Source organism: Salvelinus fontinalis, chromosome 9 (assembly GCF_029448725.1).
Source record: "Salvelinus fontinalis isolate EN_2023a chromosome 9, ASM2944872v1, whole genome shotgun sequence".
Lineage (NCBI taxonomy): Eukaryota > Metazoa > Chordata > Actinopteri > Salmoniformes > Salmonidae > Salvelinus > Salvelinus fontinalis.
Window position 1 is genome coordinate 37542828 of NC_074673.1, and position 27681 is coordinate 37570508.

Genomic DNA, 27681 nt, shown 5'->3' on the forward strand with positions numbered 1-27681 from the left:
TGCATTGTTTGTAGTTTTCCTCTGGACATGTAGGAGAATCTTACAGAACTCAGCATGCAGGGTTTCAATGGGGTGTTTGTCCCAGGGTTTCAATGGGGTTTGTGCCCCGGTGTAAATATGATCAGTTGTGCAATGTTTTGGTATAAATCCAATTTGGCTTTTACTGAAGACATTGTGCTTATTAAGGAAGTTTAGAACTCTTACATTGATAATACTACAGAAAACCTTCCCCAGGTTACTGTTCACACAAATGCCTCTGTAATTGTTAGGGTCAAATTTGTCTCCGTTCTTAAAGATTGGTGTTATGAGTCCTTGATTCCAGATGTCAGGGAAATAACCTACACTCAGGATCAAATTAAACAGTTTTAATAAAGCCAATTGAAATTTTGCACTAGTGAGTTTGAGCATCTCATTTAGGATGCCATCAGGTCCGCATGCCTTTTTAAATTTGAGAGCCTGAAGTTTCTTATAGAGCTCCTGGTCAGTAATTGGGGAGTCCAGTGGATTTTGATTGTCCTTTATAGCTTTTTCTAATCCATTCAACTTCTCATGAATTTGGCGTTGTTCTGCGTTTGTGTCAATTTGAACGGTGTTGTGGAGGGTTTTAAAATGGGTTGTCCATATGTCACCATTTTGTATCGCTAATTCCTCTTGTTTAGATTTTTTTAGTTTTTCCCAATTTTGCCAGAAGTTGTGTGTGTTTATGGACTCCTCAATTAGTGTCAGCTGCTTGCTGTTGTACTGTGCTTTTTTGGTTCTGAATGTACGTTTATAGAGTTTTAAAGGCTCACAGTAATGAATGGCGTAATTCACCATTATTTGGGTCTCTGTGCTTATGGTTGGATAGTGTTCTAAGTTTTTTCCTTATAATTTTACAATCTGCATCAAACCAGTTGTCATCTGGGATCTTTTTTGTTTTGTTTTTTATCAATTTCAATTGTGCTTCTTTTGCCGTTTGCCTGAATATATAGTTGATGTTTTGTACTGCTAGATTGAGGCCTTCTTTACTGTGAGTGAATGTGGTATCCAGAAAGTTATCTAAGAGTGTTTGGATATTTTGGTTCCAGGTTGCTTTCTGGTATTCTTCTGTGCTGTTTTGGGCCCATCTGTATGAATTTCTGATGTTATACAGCTTACTGGGCTGTGAATGTGTGGTTGTTTCCATGTCTGTTCTTTTGAGGAAAAACGTAATTTGGCTGTGATCAGACAGAGGTATTAGTGGGTTGACAGTGAATGAGCTGAGAGACAAAGGGTCAATGTCTGTGATCATATAGTCTACTGTACTGTGGCCAAGAGGTGAGCAGTAGGTGAATCTCCCCAAAGAGTCCCCCCGTAACCTACCATTGACAACGTACAGACCCAAGCTTCTACAGAGCTGCAACAGATCCCTTCCGTTTTTGTTGACGGTGCTGTCACTGTTGTTTCTATGGGGGAGATGAAGACAGTTAGAAACAGTATGGCCTGTAATAAAGCTGTCCCCTCGTGTGCTCGTTAGATCAGGTAGTGTTCCTGTGTGCGCATTTGTGTCCCCACAGATGAGCACATTTCCCTGGGCCTGGAAATGGCACGTCTCTTCCTCAAGGGTGGGGAAGATCTCCTCTGAGTAATATGGGGATTCTAAGAGGGGGGATATATATTGCGCAAAGGAACACATCTTTTTCTGTCAGTACAAATTATTTTTTCAGTTTTAACCAAATGTGATATTTGCCAATTTTGAGGGGATCGATTAGATGTAGTTCGGATTTGTACCAAATGATCAGTCCTCCAGAGTCTCTGCCTCTATTGACAGAGCTGTGTTTTTGTGACGGCACAATTACCTCTCTGTAACCTGTGGGGCAGTGAGTGACAATGTCAGCCTTACACCATGTCTCCTGCAGAATGATGACATCAACATCCTTAAGATTTTTGTTGAACCCCAGTGCTAAACTCTTCAGTCCAAAGGTTGATAAGTTTAGGCCCTGAATGTTCCACATGCTAACTGATAGTGATTTCATGTTGCAAAAAGAAAGAATAGCAGTCAGAAATACAGTAACTACTAACTAATAAGTTGAGTGAGATAAACAGGATAACAGCTAACATTCTTTCTGTTATATATATAAATATTTCTTTTCATTGAACAAGTAAATTCTAGTACAACAGGTGTGTGTGTGTGTGTGTGTTTGTGTGTGTGTGTGTGTGTGTGTGTGTGTGTGTGTGTGTGTGTGTGTGTGTGTGTGTGTGTGTGTGTGTGTGTGTGTGTGTGTGTGTGCGTGCATGCGTCCATGTGTGTTTAGTGCAGTTTAGTGCAGATGTATTGGAGGAGCTGTTTAATCTCACTTAATCCTACAAGGTTCTCCTGTCCTCTGACGACCTCCGCGTAGCTGCGCTGGTCCTGCTGTTGGGCCCTGTGGAGTGGAGGAGGGCCAGTTCTGGGCCGTGGGGCTTCCTCTCTGGTCTGGTAGGAGTGGTGGTCTGGTGCGGGGTAGTAGGCTGGGCCCGGTCCGGTCTGGCTAAGCCGATGGAAGTGGTGATGCTCTGGTGGTGGGTGGGGCCTGTGGGGTGCGCTGGGTCTGGTGTGGCGTTGAATGGGCCTGGGGCTCCTTGGTGGTGCAGTGTTCTGGTAAGGGTCTCTGGGTGGTCCTATGTCCAGTGCGGCATGGGGTGTTTGTCTACCAAGTGCCACGTCCTTTAGAGACTTGGCAAACATCCCTACTGTCTGCTTCCTCAGGTGGGAGTGGTCGTGCAGATGCTCAGGGGTGATTGTTGGGTGGTGAGCAACGTGTACGTTCGGGAGTAGGCCACACCCTCTGGTGATGTCAGCGTTGACTTTCTGAATGGTACGGGGATGAAAGTCTTTGCGGGGCAGCAGAGTGGAGATGGTGATGTGGGAGTTGGGGAACCGCTCAGAGGCCCTCTCTGCTACTCTGTTGACCAGGCTGCCTACTCTCTCCTGCTCCCCTCTCTGCTACTCTGTTGACCAGGCTGCCTACTCTCTCCTGGTCCTCTCGCAGGTTGTTGGTGCCAGTGTGGATAATAATGTGGCCTGGTGTGCCAAAGTCAGGCTGGGACAGGATGTGGAGTGCTCCCTGTGTTTTTGGGCACCATATTTTGCACACCTTGTGTTGGAGGAAGAGTTTATCTTCTTGGATGAATTTCCCATTTGAGTCAATGAGGATGGCCACCTCAGTGGGTTTTACCAGATTAGTGCGTTTACGGTCTCGGGCTGGAGTACACAGGGCCTGTGTACATGGAGGTGTGTGTGGGGGTGTGTCGGGGGGGGGGGGGGGGGGGGGGGGGCAGAGAGCTTCTCTCTGTAGTAAGTGTCTCCATGTGAGCCTCCTTGTTGACTGGGGGTGTGGGTAAAGTGTTGTCTGTATGGGGGGGGGGGGGGGTAAAGGAGGGTCAGTGGGGTTGTTAGGGGTGGTGAGGGGCTGCAGCTTCTCTCTGGGAGTCTCTACAGTCTGTTCTCTGTGCTGTAGCATCCTCTTGATGACAAACAACTCCTTTGCCATCTCCTCCTTTACCCGCACCAGCTCTCTCATGGTGGCCTTTACCTCCTCAGGCGCTGTGGTAAGGCTCTCTCTCAGCTCCTGGACAGAGTTCTTCAGCTGGGTCCTGCACTGGTTGATCTGGTCCTGTAGAAGCTCAGTGTCTGGGCTGGTGGTGGTGTAGCTGGGGGGCTGCTCTTTCAGCTCAGTAACCCATACCTCTATCACAGCCAGCCTGTTGAGAGACAGGCTGGCTGTGATAGAGGTATGGGTTACTGATGGTAGTGTGGTCTTGGCTCTAATGGTTGTAGGCAGGCAGGGGGGAGGATAGCCCTGCTGTTGGGGTGCCTGAGGTGAGGGGAGAGGTCGGGGTGCTGTCCTTTTCTTTTTTGCTTTCTGCCATCTTCCTTAAGGTGGGGAAGTCCTGCACAACAGAGCTGAGTGCAGCCTCACTGTGAGCAGTCGGCAAACAAAGTTCCTGGGTTCTCCCTCAGAATTCTGTGTTTAAAATTGATTATTCCTTTCTCTGATTTGATTTCTGCTGGGTATTCAAAAAAAAGGGGGGAAAGTCTCTCAGACTCCGCTGCTGCTGTCACTGCTAGCGCTGCCTCAGTGGCCATGTTGCTATGGTTACCACCAGTAAACAGTTAGAGCTAGCTACCACGATGAAGATTGGTCTTTTAACTCACTCTCTGTCAATCTTTTCCTCCTGTGTTGATCTTCAGTTGTACAATTTGATTACCTTTACATTTTTGCTAATTTAATCGTGTCAATCTCGCTCTTAATTAACAACCAGGAGCTGTTCTTCTGCATGACTTCTGCATGACTTACAACGTCAGTTGTAATCTTTGAGCAAATTAGCATGTTTATATTGTAACCTTCTGAATGAAGTCACTTTTCCTGAGGACAGGATCCTGAAATAAGGCCGGAATCTATTTATACGCTCCACATCCGTTCATATTTTGAACCGATTTATAGGCTTTGTTTGCGTTTGTGAGCATGTGTGTCTCCTGTCTTGCTATTCCTGTAGGTTGGCATTGACTTCACAGCATCTAATGGGAACCCCCGGGAGCCCTCCTCTCTTCACTACATCAATCCTCTGGGCAGCAACGAGTACCTGTCCGCCATCCTGGCTGTGGGCCAGATCATCCAGGACTATGACACGTGAGTCCCGTTATAGTAAACATTAATGACAGGACTCAATATGATCATATCACAGATACATACAGTATAATATGTTTCATAATACATCAGTCTTAAGTCACGAAAAGGTCCCTTCAACTCTTCTAATTCTGTGTCTACTCAGTCATAATCTTTGTCACTTCAAAATATCAGATTGTGTGGGTAGGTTTAATTGTTTATGATAAAGTACCAACCCAGGTGTATTGCAACATTCCGTAATGCAAAATTGTATGTTGAATTTTGATGAAGTAGCTCAACACTGTCAATCTGTTGCAATACTTCCTCAGTGACAAAATGTTTCCTGCTCTGGGATTTGGGGCTCAACTCCCTCCAGACTGGAAGGTAAGTGTATGTACTGTCTGTATGCGAGTGTGTGTCTTCACAGCACACTACATATGATAGAAGTAGAGCCAAAGGAGTGTTAAAGAGAAGAGGGCGACTGGAAGAGAGCGCTATCACGGAGATAAAGAGTCTGTATAATACATGCATAATCCAATGATTATACAACTGTCGTCCCATCTGGGTTGCCATGGCACTGCACTGATGTAAAGGACAAAGGGAAGAGGAGGATGAGCAACAGAAATAGACAGAATATTTAGCCCTGCTTTCAGATACTGTATGGGAAGCATTTAGGGAGGTTTAACCCATCTGTGGTCTGAGAAAACGAGAGGAAGGAGAGAGCAAGAGGTTGAAAAAATGGTAATGAAAGGGCATTGCAGGGATGGGAATGAAAGGGCATTGCAGGGATGGGAATGAAAGGGCACTGCAGGAATGGGAATGAAAGGGCACTGCAGGAATGGGAATGAAAGGGCACTGCAGGGATGGGAATGAAAGGGCACTGCAGGAATGGGAATGAAAGGGCACTGCAGGAATGGGAATGAAAGGGCACTGCAGGAATGGGAATGAAAGGGCACTGCAGGGATGGGAATGAAAGGGCACTGCAGGGATGGGAATGAAAGGGCACTGCAGGAATGGGAATGAAAGGGCACTGCAGGGATGGGAATGAAAGGGCACTGCAGGAATGGGAATGAAAGGGCACTGCAGGGATGGGAATGAAAGGGCACTGCAGGGATGGGAATGAAAGGGCACTGCAGGGATGGGAATGAAAGGGCACTGCAGGGATGGGAATGAAAGGGCATTGCAGGGATGGGAATGAAAGGGCACTGCAGGAATGGGAATGAAAGGGCACTGCAGGGATGGGAATGAAAGGGCACTGCAGGGATGGGAATGAAAGGGCACTGCAGGAATGGGAATGAAAGGGCACTGCAGGGATGGGAATGAAAGGGCACTGCAGGGATGGGAATGAAAGGGCACTGCAGGGATGGGAATGAAAGGCCACTGCAGGGATGTGAATGAAAGGGCACTGCAGGGATGGGAATGAAAGGGCACTGCAGGGATGTGAATGAAAGGGCACTGCAGGGATGGGAATGAAAGGGCACTGCAGGGATGGGAATGTATGTAATGGAATTGGCAAGAAGGAAAGCTAAATAGAATAGATAAAGTGACAGAAACAGAATTGGGGGAGGGAATAATTATACAATTTGATCACATACTGAATTCACTACTTTTCTCACCAGTTACAATTAAACAATACAAATTCATATTTCTACTGCACCTGCATTCCTATAATGTCTCTCTCACAGCCATTGGACATTCTGAATTTTCCATTTCAGCACCTGAGGCTTGTTTCTTTGTCTCCTGAACCTGCAGGTGTCTCATGAATTTGCCATCAACTTTGACCCGACCAATCCATTCTGCCAAGGTGAGCAACTACTATGTTATCTGTAACTCCTGTTTAAAACCTTACTACAGGCTGTACTTACCAGAGTTGGTTTCTTGCTTTTTCAATGGAGTTGGACTTCTGTCTAATGTATTAGAGAAGTACCATACTAAAATCCTCTGCATAGAGTCTGAGTTTGCTGTCAAGCATTTTCCATGACATGGTTTCCATGTGGGTTTCCTGTTTCCTGTGGTCAGGTGTGGAGGGGATTGCCCAGGCCTACTCTGCCTGCCTGCCTCACATCCGCTTCTACGGCCCAACCAACTTCTCCCCCATCATCACCCATGTGGCCCGCTTCGCCACCCAGGCCCTGCAACAGGAGACTGCTGCGGTGAGTGCTTGTTAGCACTATTAGGACCACTACTTTCATTGTTTCATTGTTTATCCATTTTCATTCTATTGAATGTATCATTTTGCTGTTTAAGATGGCCATCCAAACTCATGTCATTAGTATGAGTCAACATTACCCGTTCTAAATGACATGTAAATCCCCCCACATTACCAGTTCTAAATGACATGTAAATCCCCCCACATTACCAGTTCTAAATGACATGTAAATCCCCCCACATTACCAGTTCTAAATGACATGTAAATCCCCCCACATTACCAATACTTATTGACTTTAGAGGCGGGTGCACTTTGTAGTAAATAGTAAACACGAGCACTGTTCCACTGCCTGAGTGGCCAGTTATGGTAGCACACAGGCTGACCATGTGATAGGTTTCCAACTGTAACCCAGAGCTCCTGAAGTCACAGAACCGTTGAACATTCACATGGTTGGAAAGATATTACCACTGAGTCCTTACATGACATCTTCTTGATCCGGGGTAGAGGTTTTTAAAGAAAGATTACATTTCCATGGAAAACATACCCTCACCACAGCTGAAGCAACTCAAAAGCCATATCTAACAATATGGAAAATAGCTGGAGTATTTACTACATAATCTACTCTACACACACCCTATTCAAACACTTTCCACTCATCCCTGTTTTTACAACACTAGTGCTCTGTACTCTACTGCTCATGCATAATGAGACATTACGGACTCCAGATTATTGGTGGAGTCATCACAGTTACAATGAAAAGAATTCAGCCCGTTGGACAGCTTTCCCTTTAAGAACAATTCTTTCCTGTGTCTCTCAGACAGGTCTGTTCCTCTCAGAGCTGCTCAGCATGCTGTAATCAGAAAATAATGAGTCCCCTTACTGCTTTTCTCATGGGCCTATCAGCAAGCTGTGTATGTGTGTTTTGTGTGTGTGTGTGTGTGTGTGTGTGTGTGTGTGTGTGTGTGTGTGTGTGTGTGTGTGTGTGTGTGTGTGTGTGTGTGTGTGTGTGTGTGTGTGTGTGTGTGTGTGTTTTGGACTCAGGGTATGTAAGAGGGAGAGTTGGATCCAGCACTAACAGAGATCCTAATTGCTTTGTGAGAAAACTTTGCTTCTAGTTGTCAGTTCAAAGTCTGCAGAGGCATTTTGAACAGCGCTCGCAATTTCTCTCTGCTCTTATTACCAGCCCAGAGGAGAGAAGAGGACAGCAGCCATTAAAATCCCCTTTCAATTATACAGATGTAGGATGATATTGTGATCCCCCTGTTGCAGGGGAACTTTCCTGCAATGCAGAAAATTAAATACCTTGTAGTGTATTTAAAGTTTAAAAAACATTCTGAAGTTTGTAATTTCCACTTTGAAATTTCACACTTGATTTTTGAAAAATGGATCAACCCCTCCAAAAATGTCCATTAATTATAATCCACATAATAATTCACAATTCTTGTTGCTGCAGGATTATTTGCCTGCTGTAGCAAACTGTCTCAAATTAAGATCCTATATCTGTAGTTATTCATAGAAGGTGAATTAGAGGTCTGTTCCTTTCTCTTTGCAGTCCAACAGAATGGTCTCTCTCTGTCTCTGCTCTGTGACGGGTGAGGGATCTGACTCTTGACAGAGATGCAGCACTGGAGAATGTGACCGCAAGGATGTGACAGCAACTCTACACTCTCAGAAAAAAAGGTGCTATCTAGAACCAAAAAGCGTTTTTGGGCTGTCCCGATAGGAGAACCATTTGAGGAACTCCTTTTGATTCCAGGTATTACCCATTTGGGCTCCACGTAGAACCCTTTCCACAGAGCATTCTACATGGAACCCCAATTAATTCTACCTGGAACCAAAAAGGGTTCTCCTATGAGGACAGCCGCAGAACCATTTTGGAACCCTTTTTTCTAAGTATGTGAACAGCCTAGAATGAGACAGTTAACAAGTATTTTCCTCCAGGGAAGGAAGACAGACCAGGACAGAATGTCCCAGTTAAGAGTATAGATAACATTCTTATGCCCTGAAAATAGTGAAAATACAGTCCAGACCCCTCTTTGGACCTTCTGTTTCCTGGCTTCACATTCAGATGTACACAGCCTGTAGGTTTGGAGGAAGTAATAACTTGTTATTATTAATTATCCTTTAGGCTCCTGTGAGCTTTTTGTCCCTAATTGCACCCTGTCACCCCAGAGAATATGAGCGAAACAAGAGAGAACTAGAGAGACCAAGAATAATTTTACTGCAATTTGCTGGTATATTTACTGTAAAAACAAGACAAATTAGCTATTGTGTTCACTTCACAAGGTTTAGGAAATGGAAGAGATAAATACCTTGATGTGTGTGCACGTATGCACTCACAAATCACCTGCTAAGCACTGTAGATGTCTGTCCCTGGGCTTGGAAAATGATTGTGTGTGTGTGTGTGTGTGTGTGTGTGTGTGTGTGTGTGTGTGTGTGTGTGTGTGTGTGTGTGTGTGTGTGTGTGTGTGTGTGTGTGTGTGTGTGTGTGTGTGTGTGTGTGTGTGTGTGTGTGTGTGTGTGTGTGTGTGTGTGTGTGTGTGTGTGTGTGTGTGTGTGTGTACAAATCGGCTGAGGTAGCTGTGTCTGTCTCTGTCCCTTAGATAATGATTTGCTAATGAGCGGGCCTGTTAAAGTACAGCAGACTTCACAGTGTCCACAGCAGGGGAGAGGGTGCTTTTATCAAACACAGGCCAGCTCTGGTGGCCCCTCTGACGAGAAGCAGGCAGGAGCAAGGGGTCGCAACAGCTAGCATATCTGAGGGACTGTGTTTGTGTGGGAGTAAGCTACTGACAAGGCTACAGAGATTACTGTAGAGCAGTTAGTAAAGACAACAGCCAAGCCGTGTGTGTGTTGCTGTGTTTGTGAACTTGTCAACTTATACCTGTCTGTATGCCTCTAAGTGAGTAAAAGCACACATATTTTTGTGCATGTTGAGTGCGATTGAAACAGTGAATGTGTGCATGCGTGTGCTTCTGTATGAATGTAGAGTGTGTGTGTGTGTGTGTGTGCTTGTGTGCACGTGTGTGCGTGTGTGAGAGAAGAGGATGAAAATAAGTCAGCCCCAGCTCTCTTCTTAGCCCAGTGCCCCTGGTGAGGGGCCCGCAGGGCTTGATGTCTCAGCATCACAGCATCACATCAACCATGCCAGAAGGCCAAGAGAGTTAATCCTGGCCTCCGAATGTGTGTATTCCACACTTTATGCCTCAATGTCTGTATTCCACACTTAAAGCAAAACCTAGCCAAGCATTAATGGAGCTTTTCTCACCCAGAGGGACATGTTTGTGTGGTCTGTTAGTTAGAGCACTGGACACTGACAATGACCAGAGACGGGATAAAAAAAACAGATTATTTTTATTAACATAGGTCTAGCCCTCCCATTTGAATGATTACCAGGGCATTTGATGTCAGTCAGATTGCTTTGTTTCCTTTTTTAGAACAGAAAGCAGCAGTGGGTTGGAAGATAGAGGCACAGTTGGGGGGGGGGGGGGGGGGGGGGGGGGGGTGTTTGAAGTGCTCTACATAGAGATGAGCATGGAACGTAGGAACTGCTGAGGGTATTGTGTCAGTGGCTGTGTTTGGAGAAGCAGCTAGAGGCCCTCTCATCCTGCACAAGTGCTGCTCTCTCTGACCCTCATGGTTTTGACCTGGCCATAATAAACCCACAGGACGAAATGATGGTCATTAGACCATAGCTTTACACTGACTCACACTAGACAATCAGACAGACATGCTGTTACTGCTTTGGCTGCGCGCTGCGGTATGATTAAGAAATCTGTTGATCCCTTAAGACCAGAACAGCCTTTGACATTTGTGCTTGTGGGTCTTTTTGGGCTCCAGTCAGTTAATTCTCCAGGTCGTGTGTGATAATTCAGTGTGACTGTGCTGCTGTCTGCTCTCTAACCAGCCTTACAGCTGGAAGAAGATTTCATTATGATGCCACGCTGAGCAAATGTAAATCTCTATGCTAAATATGACTATCAGCAAACTGCAGCAGAAAGAACAGGAGACAGGGATTGTGTGACTATATAAATCCTCCTTCCCCCACCCTCCTGTTTTGCAGGAGTGGAATGGGATAGTATTAAAGCTTCTGCTTTCTCCTTCTCATCTTGTCTCTCATCTTCCCTCTCCCTGTGTACAACAATTTCTCCACCATGTAATGCAATCATCAGTAATCTGCCTGTGCTCTTCTAAGGTGTTTTGAGTTAATGTACATCAAAAGCTATTAAATAAATGTGTGTCTACAATGAGGACATGGAGCTTTGATATTAATTGCCTTAATATTAAGGGCTGGATTCAATCCGTATTGTGGAAGATCCGCATACATATTTGAAGGTAATTTCCGATTGAGCCGACATATGCAGCATTTACCGTGCATGCAGTCTTCGCGAAAGACTTCAATCGAGTTATAACGAGGCTCTTCCGCCATACTTCTGCGATAACGATTGAATCTAGCCCTAATTTGTTATTCCAGCACCAGTGTCACTTCGGAGATGTGGTTATACAATAGCCATCATACTGAAACCGGTCTGTAATCCATGTGGCTAAACGGAACAGTTAAAAATATTTTGGCTAAATGTCATTTCTGTCTGAACAAACTTTTCTGCTCTGTCCCTACATGATTATATTCACCTTCAAGTCTCCTTCACATCATCCCCGAAGCTTAAAAGAAAAATCCACAAAAAAATATATTTTGGTATTTTTTTCATTAGTCCACAGATAATAAAGTCCCATAATGTTTTGCATGTCAGCAGTCAAATTTTCATGATGTGGCAAGTGACACTTTGCTTCTTGAAAATCCTACATCTTGAAAACTTGACTGCTGACATGCAAAACATTATGGGACTGTACCAACAGTAGACTAATAAAATAAACAAATAAAATAAGATTTTTTGAGTGGATTTGTCCATGAATCACCCCTTCTCTCTACCCATCTCTCTCTTTCTCCCCCTGCAGCAATACTTCACTCTGCTGATCATCACAGATGGGGTGATCAGTGACATGGATGAGACCCGCCACGCCATTGTTCAGGCAGCCAAACTCCCCATGTCAATCATCATTATTGGAGTGGGCAATGCAGACTTTGTTGCCATGGAGTTCCTGGATGGGGACAGCAGCGTGTTACGCTCCTACACAGGAGAGGAGGCAGTCAGAGACATCGTGCAGTTTGTTCCCTTCAGGGACTTCCGAAATGTGAGTGTCTCACATGTTTAATAGGGTGAAACAAAAGGATTGTATAAATTCCCACATTCTGATTGTACCCACAGTGTAGCCGTGTCTGTCCACTGTGTCCGCATTGTGACCAGTTATCCTGGTCCCTCCCTGTATGAAACGTATTTGACAGATATTCTTTCAAAATAATATTTATTTTAAGACACACATTGATGCCATAAGTCAATGGCATCACCTGTCAATGATTTTTATAGGGTGGGATAATTATGATTTAAATGGTTAAACGGTCCAGATCTGTCTACACTTGTAAGCTATCCAGACATCTGTGTGTCTGACTACCTCCGGAGGTGGTCAAGAAGACCTGATCACAATCAGATCACATTGCATCTTTTAATTGTCTACACCTGTCTAAAAATGTGGGTACAATCAGAATGTGGACAAGATCAGGGAAAAATGACTGTTATATCCCTATGTTAAAACCACGACAGGTTGTTGTTGCTAGACAAATTAGAGATGATGCTGTAATGGATTTATTTCAATCACATATGTAAGCAGCATTGGGAGTGGGTGTGGAAGTGGCTGTGGGAGTGGGCAATCTGTAGCTTCAGTCCATCTGCAGGAAATGAAAACATCTTTAATACAGAGTATATGGAGAGATCCAGTAAAAGCTTTACTTCCAAAAACATTTACTGGATGAAAGTTGATTCGAATGCATTATTATTTTAAAATCATTGACATTTAGAGATCTCTAATGTGACTTTTATTTTCCTGTCATGTTCTAACAGGCTCCGAAGGAAACTTTAGCCAAATCAGTATTGGCTGAGCTGCCGCAACAGGTCACACAGTATTTCAAACAGAGGAACCTGTCGCCTAGCAACACAGCATTGGAGTGAAAGCCCAAGGCCTTGGTTAATCATGCATGTTGCAAATATCTACTCACTGTTTACAAAAAACAATGTGCATGAAAAGTTTTTTTAAATGTATTTATCTGATTTTGTTTTACATCTTAAAGCAAGACTTTGTGGAGGAGGAAAATGTGGCAAAAAACACTACTTTGCAGTCCCCTGAAAGGAAAGGGAATTTGAGAAATGTGTATACTGTATACTGAATGTAAATTTATACAATATTCTATGTTTTGAAAAGGAAATGTTTATGAAAAGTTCTTATGTATCTTTTATGCATTGAATTGTAATTTGTTGTACTTGTACCTTGAAGGTGTTGTAATTGATTTTATAAAGTTCACCATGTATTTATGTTACCACTCAGGTAAATAAACTTACATAAATGTCACTGTGCAGTGCACTGTGTTTGACTGGAACATAATGTCAAGCCAACATAATGGCCATGTTCGAGAGAAATTGTAAATTGTGACTGACTGATCTACAAATAATATTGAGTAGTTATTCATGATGCAAGGTGATTTGTAGATTATTCAGCCTTGACTCATCTTTAAAGATAGATAGAGGACTTTAGTGGCCAAAAAAAGAGCCAGTTTTAGCATGGGCAGCGCTATTGAGGACATTCACCATTTTGAAGTAGTCAACTGGGTGGGACTATGGGTTAAAGAAGGGATCAGCCAATGAATTATATTTGTGAGCAAACATTTCATAAGTGCAGGTGGCAGTAAATCGTCAACCTTGGCTTTATACCTGTTCAAACAGAACATTACAGGTGGCACTATGTGCCCTTTCTGTTTGTTTGCCAACTCCTATACAAGTAGTAGAAGAAGAAAATGGACTACTTCAAAAATAGAGATGGCCTCAATAGCGCTGCCCATGCTCTCATAGACGCCATAAAGGGACATACACAATGATGCGATGTCTATCGAAGTCTATGATAGTGCGCAATGAATACATTCGGGTCTAGTTCCTGTCCGATTAGATGCGCAGGTGTTGCGTTGCATCAACCAATGGCATATTCAAGAGCATCAAAACCGTGATGTATCATGGGTAAATTGTGACTGACTGATGTACAAATATTGGGTGTGTTCGAGCAGTAAGGTTAACGAAGGTGACTGTAGACGAAATTCGGCGAGGTCAAATGCGACAGTCTCGACACAAGTGGTTTTCCAACAACAAGATCAGTGTTGAGCTTTTTTGTCTTTATAAATGGCGAAATAAACGTTTCTGTACCCCCACAGCACACACTCACAAAGTGAAATTTCATATCAATTTCATTTGTATCCCCTGTAGCTTTAGAATTGCTGCAAAGTTGGTTCCTGTTCAGTCAAGTCTGGTCATATTCACGTGGGTCAACTAAAAACACCCTAATGATTGGTTGACAAATAGTGCCTCCCACAATGCAGGTGATGAATGCATGGTGCAGTTGGTGAGAAGCAACTGCAGCAACTTGAAGGTGACTTTATCAGAAACGGATTGACCTTTGATCACATGTTTTTTTGTAAAGTTCATGCAGTTGACATGTTAGCGCAAGTCTGACAATGTTTTACCCATAATGCAACACACTGAAAGGACTAGACAAAATTGATCCGGGCACATTCAACATTAGAGCCAACTTTAAATGCGAGTCGAGACTGACTGATTTACAAATCACCTGCATTATAACTACTTAATGTTATTTGTAGATCAGTCCGTCAGTCACAATTTCCCCATGATTCATCACAATTTTGATGCTCTAGTCTAAAACCTGATTTGTAGAAGTCAGGGATGCGTTCCTCTGCCCAGGGGTTTGGGATTTTTGTATCAGCTAACCACATCATGGGCGTGCGCCACAGCTAAGGAGACGCAACAACCAATGGTTGCGTGTCATGTCAACGACTGTGTCATCGACTGACAAATTGCTATAACATATGTGGTTATGCCGAATTCAAAACAATTGGGAACTTTCTGACTTCCGACTTCAATGTGTTCACGGCTTGGAAACAGGGGAAAAAACAAGCTCCAACTGGGAGAAATCGAACGTCATCCAACTCGGAAACTCAGGCATCTTTCTAGAGCTCTGACTTTCCGAACTGAAGATCACTGACTTCATGATTTGACCTTGTTTTTTTCCAGAGTTCCCAGCACCATTAGCTAATATTTAAAATACCTGTCCAGGTATTGTAAGATCTGTCAGGCGTCAGCAACGTCTAAGTACAGAAACACGCCCTATATGTTATGCACTCTGGTGCCCAACAGCAGTCGATGATGTTACGCGCAACCCTTGGTTGATGCATGCAAGTATGAGCAGGGGAACGCGGCCTGTCTCGACTTTAAAGTCAACTGCAACGTTGAACGCGACAAATGGTTGCGTGCCTGGTTAGAAGATATAACATACTGTACCTATCCATGCATTGTAAGATCTGGCATGCATCTGCAATGTAGTCAGGCAGGAACTCAACCTCTGCTTCACAAGAAAACCCAGAGCCGAAAATGTTAGAAAGTTTGGAACAATCAGTATAAATTTAACTCTGGATGTGCCAGATTAAATCCATTTCAACTTTATCAAATTGAATGTGTATGTTGTACAAACAAGGCTTCTTTCAGAGTGCCCTGAGAAATATATCCCTACACTTAAATTTCTTAGCACCACTTATTTTTCATTTGTCACAACTAAATCGGTTACAAATGAATGAGTACAAACAGACACAGAAGTCAATTCCAATTTACTATTTCGTTCCAGTTATCTTCATTCATGCACTCGCATACACCTACTCTTTCAACCTGTACTCAGGGGTAGACGTAACATAGTAAACAAACATCCGGGACACTCAAATTAGTATGTTTTGTATGTATTAATTTGTGGATATCCATCATCCATTTTGTATGATATGTTACGAATTACAATCTGTGATAGGTTACGAATTGCAATTTGTACAATGTTACAAATTCCAATTTGTTGTGGTTAATGTTAGCTAGGTGGCTAACATCAGCTAGGTTAGGAGTTAGCAAAAAAGTAGTTAAGTAGTTGCAAATTACCTAAAATGCTCAAGTTGTCCGCGATGAGATTCGAACAGGCAGCCTTTGGGTTGCTAGACGTTCACATTATACACCCACTCATCCACCCTCCTTTAGTTTTTGCCTTAAGTAACCTTCTGTCTTATTTAACAACACCAAATGTAACATATACTAATTTGAGTGTCGCAGATTTTAGTTTACTATGTTACATTTGGTCTAGGAGACCAGGCTGACTCTTTACACCAAATAAACAAAGAAAACGGAAAAACTTTTTATTTTCTTCTCCCCAAGCCTCGATCATCCCATGATGAAACCCACATTTTCATGGAGAGAAATAAATCCATTAAAATCCAGCATTATTCGCACTGACGCATCAAAAATAAACTAAAAAAACGAAAGAAAATGCATTTCCACATACATTGCATCTGAGACGAAGCTCTGGCTCGCTTTCTTGATGTTGTCTAAGGTAAGGTATGAATGTGATGTGACAGTCTAGCAGTCTTGTCCTTGATCCACAGCTGTCAGTCACTGTTTCCTTGGCCAATAGCAGAGCTGCAGCCACAGGGGGATGTCATCAGGTTAGGCTGCCAGGGATTTAAACTGTGTGAGATGTCATATTGGGAGGAAGGGGGGAGGTGTCATGTTTGAATGCACAACACCAAAATCACAATGCCATTGAAGTTAATTTAACAGGTTTTAATTCTATTTAGTGATTATGAAGAAATCATAAACTATGCCACTCTGGGCTGGAAAACACTTGATGGAAACGCTGCTAATGACTTAGAATAACAGTAACTCATACAGCTGTGAAAGCAATGGTGTCGGCAGCCTGTTTGTGTGAATGAGTGTGTGTGTAAGCATATGAGTGTGTCTGCATATTGGTGTGTGTCTATCTGCAGACTCTGTATCTCTTTATGGGAAAGATGCTCCTGTCCATGCTACCTTCGCTGTCGCTGCTGGACTCAGAGTCGCTGCTGCCGGAATAGGCTCCCATGCCCGGCAGGATGCCCACACACACGGCGGCCGATGGAAGGTGGAGGACACCTGTTGTCTTTACTGTGGAGCCCTGCTCAACCACACCTCTGCCCGCCTCCTGCTCTGAGAGCACAACACACTGCCAGTCACACTTACCGATGTCGGTAAAGTCATACGTGTGAGATAGAAGAGTATGTGTTATAAGAGCACTCAATTGTGTTACATTATAAGAAGGTCTCAGCCCACCTGTCCGGCCCCCATTCCCTGCTGCAGACTCCTCAACCTTCTGTTTCTTGCTATTGTCTGAGGACTGTGAAGAGCTGCAGGAGAAAGGAAAGTCAACAGAAAGACGAGAGACATGCAGATTAATTCACTTTTCCCCCCACTCTCACCCAACTCCACCACTCCCCTATAAATTGTGTTACATCGTCCAACACTATATCCAGATGATTTGGAAACTGTGACCTAGGTCTAAAGGTACTGTGGCCACTGGCCTCACCTGCGTCGCTTGAACGCCCCAGCCAACAGGTGTGCCTGGGACAGGTGACTGGTCTTGACCTCTGCTGGTTTAGGACCCGCCCTCCTCTCTGGCTCCTTCCGACTCTCACTAGATGCCAGTTTTTTCAGAGCACTGTGAAATCCAGGAGTTAAGGAGAGGAAATGGAAAATAACTCACAGGCGTGCAGATCCTAGATGTGATAATTAACTGCTGATAGGAGTGATAGGGACACCAGGTGACTCACAACTAATTCACATCTCACAATCACTTCTGAGCAGGGAATTGCCCACTGGGCTAGCACTGACTGTCAGAATAGATTTTCCAACAATGTTTGACTGTGTGAATACAGGAAAATAAGTGGTACACACTCAAATTGCATTCGGGGTTCATCTAGCCACAGTCCAGGTGTGTCCTCATAAATCCAGCCTGTTCTTTTCACTTACTAGTCTATCTGTGGGCATCCACCAACGCCCTGGAAAAGTGACACACTTTGAAGTTAAAAACAACCCTGTGACTAGGTGGTAAAACTAGCTGAACTAGGCCAAATCAAAATATTACAAGAGGATCTGGTTGATGGTTCTCTGCAGTAAGCACTTCAAACTGTCTCCCATCAGCATAAAAGCCAGCCCTCAGTAGGATTTGGTTGCCATGACAATGCATCCTCTTCCATCTGCAGACAAACCTGGTCCTCATTGGAAAGAGGGAACATTTATTTTCTCCCTTACACAATAGCATAATTGTCTGATCATGCTCCATGCATCATGATTGTACATGACAGCCTGATTAAGAAAGATTGAGAGAAATGCAGGCTCTCAAGTCAGTTACGTTATAAACTATGGCTGAATTTAGAATGAATCACCACAGGACCGTGGCTCTGAGCAGTGCTGAGATATGTGGCGTGAGAGCAGCTTTGCATACATTAACATACGTTCATATCAGTTAAGTGGACATACAAAGCATACAGCACACTTTAAAATAGATCAATTAAAACCACTACACGTTAAGAGAAAAGAGACCATGCTTTTTTCATTCACAAAATTGCGTGGTAAAGTGTTCGTGCTGAGGATCAAACCATTCATGTTCGGGTTGGAAAGGTCGGCAAGGAACAGTGTCAGATCACGAATGGCTAATCATCTCTTCACTGTGAGGTTATCAAGATTATATGACAAATCAAGTTATCACTAATTACCTGTCTGTTACTGTCTACGCACCCTTAAACTGTAATCTTACCCTTACATTTTTTGATCTAATGGTTTCTCGGCATGTAGAATGTGGTTCTCTGTGTTTGAGGCTGTACTGTATGTCATGTTTGAGAGTAGGAGCACTAACAAGGTGGAAGAACACTTGTTCTGACCAGAGTACGTGAGCGGAGCGAGCCCAATTTTACTGTAGCGTGGAGCGAAATTCCCGAAAGGCTGGAGCGTCGTCCTTCTCGCCTGCTCCAATTTCGCTCCAGTAGCACTCACTTCACAAGCTCAGGGCATGCCTTCGCTTAATATTTTAATAAAGAAACTGATAAAACACACAGGTGCAAAATCAAGGTGACTTACAAAGATGAGGACCAAGAGCAAGAGAGGGAGTGTGGTGATGTAGTGTCTACAACTAAACAATCATTGTGGAATCTGAAAAGACACGTATCCCTAAAGCATGATGGTGCACTTACAACGTGCACATGCTAAAAGAAAGGAGCGTGGTGGGTAGATAAGAGTGTCATTGTAGCAAAGTATTTATAAACTAAAAATCTGATCTTTTAAACGTTTCGTTCATTTTTGTTCTATTACCTATACAATAGGCTAAAATTGATTTGACCGAATAGACCTGGCATATTCCAACGGTCAAGGAGCTTTCCATTTTGATTAGGTTATTTTTTCTAAAAACCTTTAGGCCTACCTACAGAAAAAAATGTATAAACAACTCTCTCTGCTCAGCCTGGCAAGAGTGACCAAAAGGTTATTTAGCATCCTCTGCAAGTGTGGAGAATATATTCTCCACTGCTGGCCGGCTCTCCAGGCACCATTGCATGAAGTTACAGACTGGCCAAACTCGTGTTTCTAAAAATGTATTCAAGGGCACTAAATGTCAATTTAATTCTAAGTAAGGCACAGCCTATATGCACCATTTATAGACTATAATGATTTAATACAACATTTTAAATGCTGAGCTCTTTACGTCCCTACCAACCTATTGTGTATCACTCGCAAATGCTTCACAATGCATTTCTTTGTAGGCTACAGCCTTGAAATAATATAGACTAAATCATTCCTTTTCGTTCCTTCTTAGGCACTGTCTGGCTCCTGACCTATTCAGAGTGTTTATATGCAGTTTAATATGACATGAAGCCTTTTTTTAAATGATGTACGCTTCTTACATTCACCTTTTCATGTTTACTCAAATACTTTTCATTCAAATCATATGGTTTGGTTTCAATACTTCAAAACCAAATGGTCGGTCCAGGTTGTCACAACAATAGATAGGAGTTGGTTAAATTGTGATTTTAATGAATGGAGTGAAATTGGAGCAGCAGTTTTTTTTCTGTGAGCGCAGAGCAGTTTTTAGCGGAGGGGTTGGAAAGGACATGGAGCGCCGGAGCGGTGAGCAGTATTTCCAACCACTCAACTCCGCTCGCATGCTCTGGTACTGACCTGAAGCCTGTAGACTGACTGCCTCCTCCTGTCCATCAGATGAGAGTGGGAGCAAAGAGGTAAGACGAGCCTAATCTAATGTCAAGAGAGCAAAATAACTCAACCCCACCAAAATATTGTGACAGAGAAAGAGAGCGAGAAACACAGGGAGTATGAGAGTAGTTGGCTCTCACATTCGGCTCTGACACATAGATCCATTATTTGTGTGACTCATGCCTACTAAATGTTGCCTTACCGACAGAAAAAATTATAATTCTGCAATAAAATGACATGAAAATGGATACACCATGTTTTTGCTCTCTGTGTGCATGTTAAAGAGAGAAACGTAGAGTTATGGGGTGGGAGTATACAGCTGAAACTGAAAGGATATTCTGTATTCTTTTAGTTCATGCAGCTCCTCGTCTCTGCGTTGCTTCTCCACCAGGCTCTGTTGCCTGGAGACCTCATCCAAGAAGTGAGACTCATCCTCATCCAGGCCTTTGACCATGTTCTCTGTGGTGAGAAGACAATTTCCATGGAAAAAATTTCTAAGTACTGTAGTACCAATACAATATTACTATCTGATCATTTCAACTTAAGGCCATGGGAGTTGGAGAAGGGTTATTACATATACAAAACAACATGCTATCTATTTTCCTTAAATATCCTTGCTGAAAGAGCGTATAGCTTTACAAGACACATATGGCCACCAGGGTGACTGCTAATAGTAGGCTGGTCACCAGGGAAACGGAAAAGCAGGGAAGCTGCTATGCCAGGCAGAAGGCTCCACTCATTCCCAAGACAAGGTCATAATCTCCTCCTGCTCCTCGTCTGATACATTACATAGTTCTATCTGTTCACACAAACAGGTTCATAATATAAAAATGTACACACTCCCAGAGTAACAAATACTTTGTACTCAACAGGTCCAGAGTCTGACTATCCATTCCATAGATGCAAGAGTTTCATCTGAGATATCCAATGTGAAGTCCCAGAATGTGGTAGGGGCTGTTGCAGGGAAAGTGGAGAGGGACTAAAATAAATGAGAGTGGGAACCTTACTGAATTTAAACTGCTCATCGTATTCCTCCTGCTTCTTGTCCTTCTGCTCCTGTAGCCGCTCAAACAGTGAACGCCCATCATACTCTTCCTCAGGAGCCTCTGTGTTAGGGAGACAGCACAAACACACAGAAACCAAAGCTTTGCAGATGCTTAGATGAGACAAGTGTACAGGCATGATGAAAGATATTGCTTCTGTCTGTGTACATTTTGGGAGGTAGAGTGGAGTTAGTGGCAGGTGGCTTACTCTCTGGGTCCTCTGGCTTCCTAACTTTTTCCCATTCCTCCTGTCTTTGCTTCCTTTTCTCCTCGATCTCGGTCTCTGACACAAATTTACGACTGAGGTCTACACCCCCGGCCGCTGGCACTGCCATCTCACACCTTGAAAAGGTACATGCACAAACCTGAGCTCAAACAGTAGCATCCACAATAGACTAACGGAAAAACACGTTATATATCTGTAATAGCAAAGAGTTGTTAGAGGGGAAATCAGCAGTTTAAATTATAAAAGCATTCCCCGCCCGTTTCAGCAAAAAGCTGAGGGATGGGGCTGGAGAAATGCAACCACTCTTAAATTCATAGACCGAGCTATGGTTGCACTGACATCCATGATATCAAAATTATAGCTTTAAACATGTTTTGAGGCTCTATGGTGTTTGTTTACATTTACAAACATTGGAATAAAACAAGGTTATATTTTGGGTTCTTTATTTTACCCTTATTTTACCAGGTAAGTTGACTGAGAATACATTCTAATTTACAGAAACTACCTGGGGAATAGTTATAGGGGAGATGAATGACTCAATTGGAAGCTAGCAATGATTAGGTGGCCATGATAGTCAGATTGGGAATTTAGCCAGGACACTGCAGTTAACACCTCTACTCTTACGATAAGTGCCATGGGATCTTTACTGACCACAGAGTCAGGACACCTGTTTAACGTCCCACCCAAAAGACGGCACCCTACACAGGGCAATGTCCCCAATCACTGCCCTGGGGCATGGGAATATTTTATTTTAGACCAGAGGAAAGAGTGCCTACTGGCCTTCCAACACCACTTCCAGCAGCATCTGGTCTCCCATCCAAGGACTGACCAGGACCAACCCTGCTTAGCTTCAGGTAGCAGTGGGATGCAGGGTGGTATGCTGCTGGAATCTGATGGGTTAAGACAGTTGAACGAAGCACGAGGCATTTCTAAGTTATATTCTTCAAGAATTAATGGGTACATATCATTAAATGACGAGTCAAAAAAATGTAACAACTGCAGATTTCCCTTTTAAAGTTCATCAAACGGATGCTTTTTGGATCCATCAAAATAGAGGTATACAGTAGAGATTGAGAACTTACTTTACTTGCCTCAACTTAATCAAATAGACCACAGACACCAAGTCAAGAAATCATCTGTTGGATAGATAATAAAATAATTCAGAACAGTGTGCTTAAAGGAAAAATTTAGACATAAGATTAACAATTAGAGTACATAGAGTAGACCGACGTTTCTCAAACTCAGTGCATGTTTTTCCCTAGCACTAAACAGCTGTTTCAAATAATCAAAGCTTGATGATGAGTTAGTTATTTGAATCAGCTGTGTAGTACTAGGGCAAAAAACAAAATGTCCACCCAGGGGGTCCTAGGACCAAGTCTGTTACCACGGTTGGTAACAGTCATTGGTTATCACCTATTTATAATTTATGAGGCGATGCCTCCCTCTAGTGGTCGACTCAAGAAATGTGTAGTGTAGCCATCTACTGTATGGTTTCCCAAACTCGGTCCTAGGCCCCCTGGGTGGACAGTTTGGTTTTTGCCCTAGTACTACACAGCTGATTCAAATAACGAACTCATCGTCAAGCTTTGATTATTTTAAGCAGCTGTGTAGTGCTAGGGCAAAAACCAAAACGTGCATAGTTAGGGAAACCCTGGTCAACTGCACGCTAGTTGTCATATATTTGGGCTAGCTTCTACCAAGTGAAGTAAGGGTTGTTTTTAAGGTTGATAATCTATTTTTGTAACTTCCGTTTCCAGATAGCAACTACCTATCTATGGGGGAACCTACTAAACTATTAGTTAAGCCTACATATTATTGGATACCTGCTGACTAGGTTTCTTCTATCCAACAAAACGCAACGATTTAAGATAGCTGAGCAGCGTTTTTGTGGGCGGACTAGTGATCCCACGTCACAACTTGAAGTTTTTATCAAAAACGACTGATTTCAGCATCCAGAGAATAGCACGCAATTACACAGAACAATGTCGTGTGTAACTGGACCCTTTTTTGGGTGCTGAAATCAGTCGTTTTTTATCAAACTGAATTTTACGTTACCTCGGAGCTCCAGTCTGCCCACAATAACGTTAGTCGCCGCTCAACTCCATAGTAAATCTTGGAGTTGAGTTTAAATCGGCTAGGTTCCATACTCTCCTAACTGATCAGTCTATTAGCTACGGGCTCATAATATTGATTAGCTAACCAATAAGAACGGATTTCGAATAGAAATGTAGAGGATAACCTTAGCTAGCTAAAACAGCTATCTTGCTAAATTCATTGTGTAGCTGCGAGCTGTCTAGCTCGCTACTGTAGCTGTCTCGCTAGAAAACTAGTTCATTGCCAACAACACCTACTGCACCGCTAGCACGCAGCTCGTTGCAAAATAATGGTTAAATACCGCTTCTATAATGTAAAATATATATATGCGTTCGAAAATGATTACAATTGTTCATAAATGAATCGAAGATCGTACATTTTGGATTACAAATGTAATATTTAACAACAACACAGCTAGCTAGGACACTTTTACCTAATCCACGGAGCCACGTGTCCCAGTAAATAGGTTCCGCATAGTTTGTGACGAAACAATATAGTTCCCACTTGTGCATCGGCCTGAATAAATGTAGCAATCTATGTAAATAAATACGTATACACTTCCACTGTGTCTTCAAAATTGTGTGGAAGATTATTTTTGTAAATCCAGTAACCGAGCCATAATGTTATACATTATCAGTCAATAACTATGCTTGTATACTGAGCTACATCTGAATGGCTCTGGTTGAATTCTCGCACATACTTTATTTAAACATTTTCGGCTAACTGTATAACAATCTAATTTGCAACTGCAGATTAGAAATCCTAAATTATAAATCTATAATTTACTTGTTGTAGAACAATTCTGGATGATTGAGAAAACGTCCATCCCAATTACCGCCATATTTTTGAATTCAGTTTAGATATTCGGATTTTGCTTGTCAGTCTCTTCGACGGAAAGTTTTATGATGATTAGAGTGATACATCTAGAATAAGATGACGATAGAGAGCAAGGTAAACCGTTTATTTAATCAACTCCGTTTCAAAAACGAACTTTATGTTGGTTTCAATGGGTGAATATTACGCGTTTGCGGCTAAGGGACCGTATTAAATCAACAGAAACTGGTGTTTTCAGAAAAACTACGTTTTTATTTTAAATTAGAAATCTAGAGATCTTAAACCAAATTTGTTTTTTCCCACAACAATTACATTTTATGTAATTTTTTTAATGGATTTTATGTAAAAAAAAAATATGAATAGGCCTAAGATATTTCTCACTCTTATGCAACCTAGTATATGTAGCCTACTTACATAACAGAGCTAAAATCACTTGTAGCAAAGTCACAGATATGCCTTATCGATGATACACCCATTAGATATTGTTAGTGGAATTAAATAATTCCTCTAATGTACTCATTAATTAAATTCAATCTGTCTATTTATAAGAATTTGTAAGATACTTAACATAAAATAGACAGGATACAGTCTTATTAAAATTAGATAATAGTGTTTATTCTCGGAGCACGCTGCCATTTGATCATAAACACAGGTTTATATACAAGATATGACGTCATAGGTTACAGAATAAGTCTCGTTGTCCTGACAAATAGAAAACAGGTTCAAAAGTTCATTCCAACTTCACAGCACACACACATGACACATAATATAGTCAATTATCCTGAAGGCTCACTATAATTTATTACCACTTTAGCAGACAACTCAAGATAATGGAAGACCTAAAAAGTTACCCACAGCCTTATCTAAACACCTCAGGGCTAAGTTGGGTCAGTTCAACAATAGTTTAATGACCCGTTCTGCTTATTTTATGACCCACAACACAAATCTCTTTTCACCAGGCATGCAGAGTTCAATTAGTTATAGTTTTATCTAAAGCTAGAATTTGTTTTAACTATTTATTAACAAAATTCCTAACAGGATATCTTCTGTATACCACTCCTACCTTGTCACAACACAACTGATTGGCTCAAATGAAATTCCACAAATTAACTTTTAAGAAGGCACACCTGTTAATTGAAATGCATTCCAGGTGACTACTTCATGAAGCTGGTTGAGAGAATGCCAATAGTGTGCAAAGCTGTCATCAAGGCAAAGGGTGGCTATTTGAAGAATCTCAAATATAAAATATTTTGATTTGTTTAACACTTTTTTGGTTACCACATGATTCCATGTGTTATTTCATAAACTCAGCAAAAAAGAAACGTCCTCTCACTGTCAAATGCGTTTATTTTCAGCAAACTTAACAGTAAATATTTGTATGAAAATAACATGATTCAACAACTGAGACATAAACTGAACAAGTTCCACAGACATGTGACTAACAGAAATGTAATAATGTGTCCCTGAACAAAGGGGGGGGGGGGGGGGGGGGTCAAAATCAAAAGTAACAGCCAGTATCTGGTGTGGCCACCAGCTGCATTAAGTACTGCAGTGCATCTCCTCCTCATGGACTGCACCAGATTTGCCAGTTCTTGCTGTGAGATGTTACCCCACTCTCCCATCAAGGCACCTGCAAGTTCCTGGACATTTCTGGGGGGAATGGCCCTAGCCCTCACCCTCCGATCCAACAGGTCCCAGACGTGCTCAATGGGACTGAGATCCGGGCTCTTCGCTGGCCATGGCAGAACACTGACATTCCTGTCTTGCAGGAAATCACACACAGAACGAGCAGTATAGCTGGTGGCATTGTCATGCTGGAGGGTCATGTCAGGATGAGCCTGCAGAAAGGGTACTACATGAGGGAGGAGGATGTCTTCCCTGTTACGCACAGCATTGAGATTGCCTGCAATGACAACAAGCTCAGTCCGATGATGTTGTGACACACCGCCCCAGACCATGACGGACCCTCCACCTCCAAATCGATCCCGCTCCAGAGTACAGGCCTTGGTATAACGCTCATTCCTTCGACGATAAACGCGAATCCGACCATCACCCCTGATGAGACAAAACTGCGACTCGTCAGTGAAGAGCACTTTTTGCCAGTCCTGTCTGGTTCAGCGACGGTGGGTTTGTGCCCATAGGCGACGTTGTTGCCGGTGATGTCTGGTGAGGACCTGCCTTACAACAGGCCTACAAGCCCTCAGTCCAGCCTCTCAGCCTATTGCGGACAGTCTGAGCACTGATGGAGGGATTGTGCGTTCCTGGTGTAACTCGGGCAGTTGTTGTTGCCATTCTGTACCTGTCTCGCAGGTGTGATGTTCGGATGTACCGATCCTGTGCAGGTGTTGTTACACGTGGTCTGCCACTGAAAGGACGATCAGCTGTCTGTCCCGTCTCCCTGTAGTGCTGTCTTAGGCGTCTCACAGTACGGGCATTGCAATTTATTGCCCTGGCCACATCTGCAGTCCTCATGCCTCCTTGCAGCATGCCTAAAGCACGTTCACACAGATGAGCAGGGACCCTGGGCATCTTTCTTTTCGTGTTTTTCAGAGTCAGTAGAAAGGCCTATAGTGTCCTAAGTTTTCATAACTGTGACCTTAATTGCCTACCGTCTGTAAGCTGTTAGTGTCTTAACGACCGTTCCACAGGTGCATGTTCATTAATTGTTTACGGTTCATTGAACATGCATGGGAAACAGTGTTTAACCCCTTTACAATGAAGACCTGTGAAGTTATTTGGATTTTACGAATTATCTTTGAAAGACAGGGTCCTGTTTCTTTTTTTGCTGAGTTTAGTTTTGATGTCTTCACTATTATTCTACAATGTAGAAAATAGTAAAGAATAAAGAAAACCCCTTGAATGAGTAGGTGTTATAAAACTTTTGACTGGTAGTGTACATATTGTCATAAATTTCACTTGTGATTTAAACTTGAATGTGTTGTTATAGTGTATGTATTGTAATATCCATGTATTTCAGTGTCTTCGACTGCAATGTAGGTTATCAGTAACAACTTGAACTTGAATGTGCCAGAGATCTACATTTGCTACAGGGGTGTCGTACTACTATGGCTGACCCTAAAACAACACATCTCACTGCACCTATCTGGTGTTTTTTTTACAGACAAGTGTGGTGTGTTCCTTGACCTCTATTTTCAAAGCAAGTAACTTTTTCAAAATTCCCTCCATTTGATTTTTACAAATATTTATCCTGGTTATTCTTTCACGTAGTCCTACATATCTTATAATAATCAATAGCTTCCAGTCCAAATTACATATACATCTAAAACCACTTGACCTCCCTCCATTGTAAACCCATTATAATTGCAATTTTTAATTTCACAGATTTTATATGAATATTTTCTGTGATGGTCTAATTTTCAATAGCTCACTCTCCATATGAGCTGCAGCAATTGCGGTGGGTTTCGTGACCTCTCTTATCAAATGGTCACCTTTTATTTTTTCAAAATTCCTCCCTGTTGATTTTTTACAAATATGTATTATATTACAGCTG

The 27681-nt window shown here is 42.6% G+C and overlaps 2 protein-coding genes across 4 annotated transcripts in view; one reads left to right on the top strand and one right to left on the bottom strand.

Annotated features, from left to right (window-relative positions):
• cpne2 (copine II) overlaps positions 1–13218 on the top strand; it is a 30201-nt gene extending 16983 nt beyond the window's left edge. For all 3 annotated transcript variants that reach the window (XM_055934295.1, XM_055934293.1, XM_055934294.1), the window contains 6 exons: positions 4498–4631; positions 4937–4991; positions 6360–6411; positions 6627–6760; positions 11713–11949; positions 12714–13218. In XM_055934295.1, the coding sequence (XP_055790270.1) occupies positions 4498–4631; positions 4937–4991; positions 6360–6411; positions 6627–6760; positions 11713–11949; positions 12714–12821 (720 nt within the window). In that variant the 3' untranslated portion in view covers positions 12822–13218. The remainder of the gene's footprint in view (positions 1–4497; positions 4632–4936; positions 4992–6359; positions 6412–6626; positions 6761–11712; positions 11950–12713) is intronic.
• A 2864-nt stretch (positions 13219–16082) lies between these two features.
• Positions 16083–23848, bottom strand: psme3ip1 (proteasome activator subunit 3 interacting protein 1). The gene is given in 10 exon segments (XM_055934296.1): positions 16083–16408; positions 16767–16922; positions 17046–17119; positions 17299–17431; positions 20310–20432; positions 20981–21079; positions 21225–21358; positions 22325–22353; positions 22356–22378; positions 23770–23848. Coding segments are annotated over 10 exon segments (855 nt in total). The 3' UTR covers positions 16083–16403.
• Between the last annotated feature and the right edge of the window lie 3833 nt (positions 23849–27681).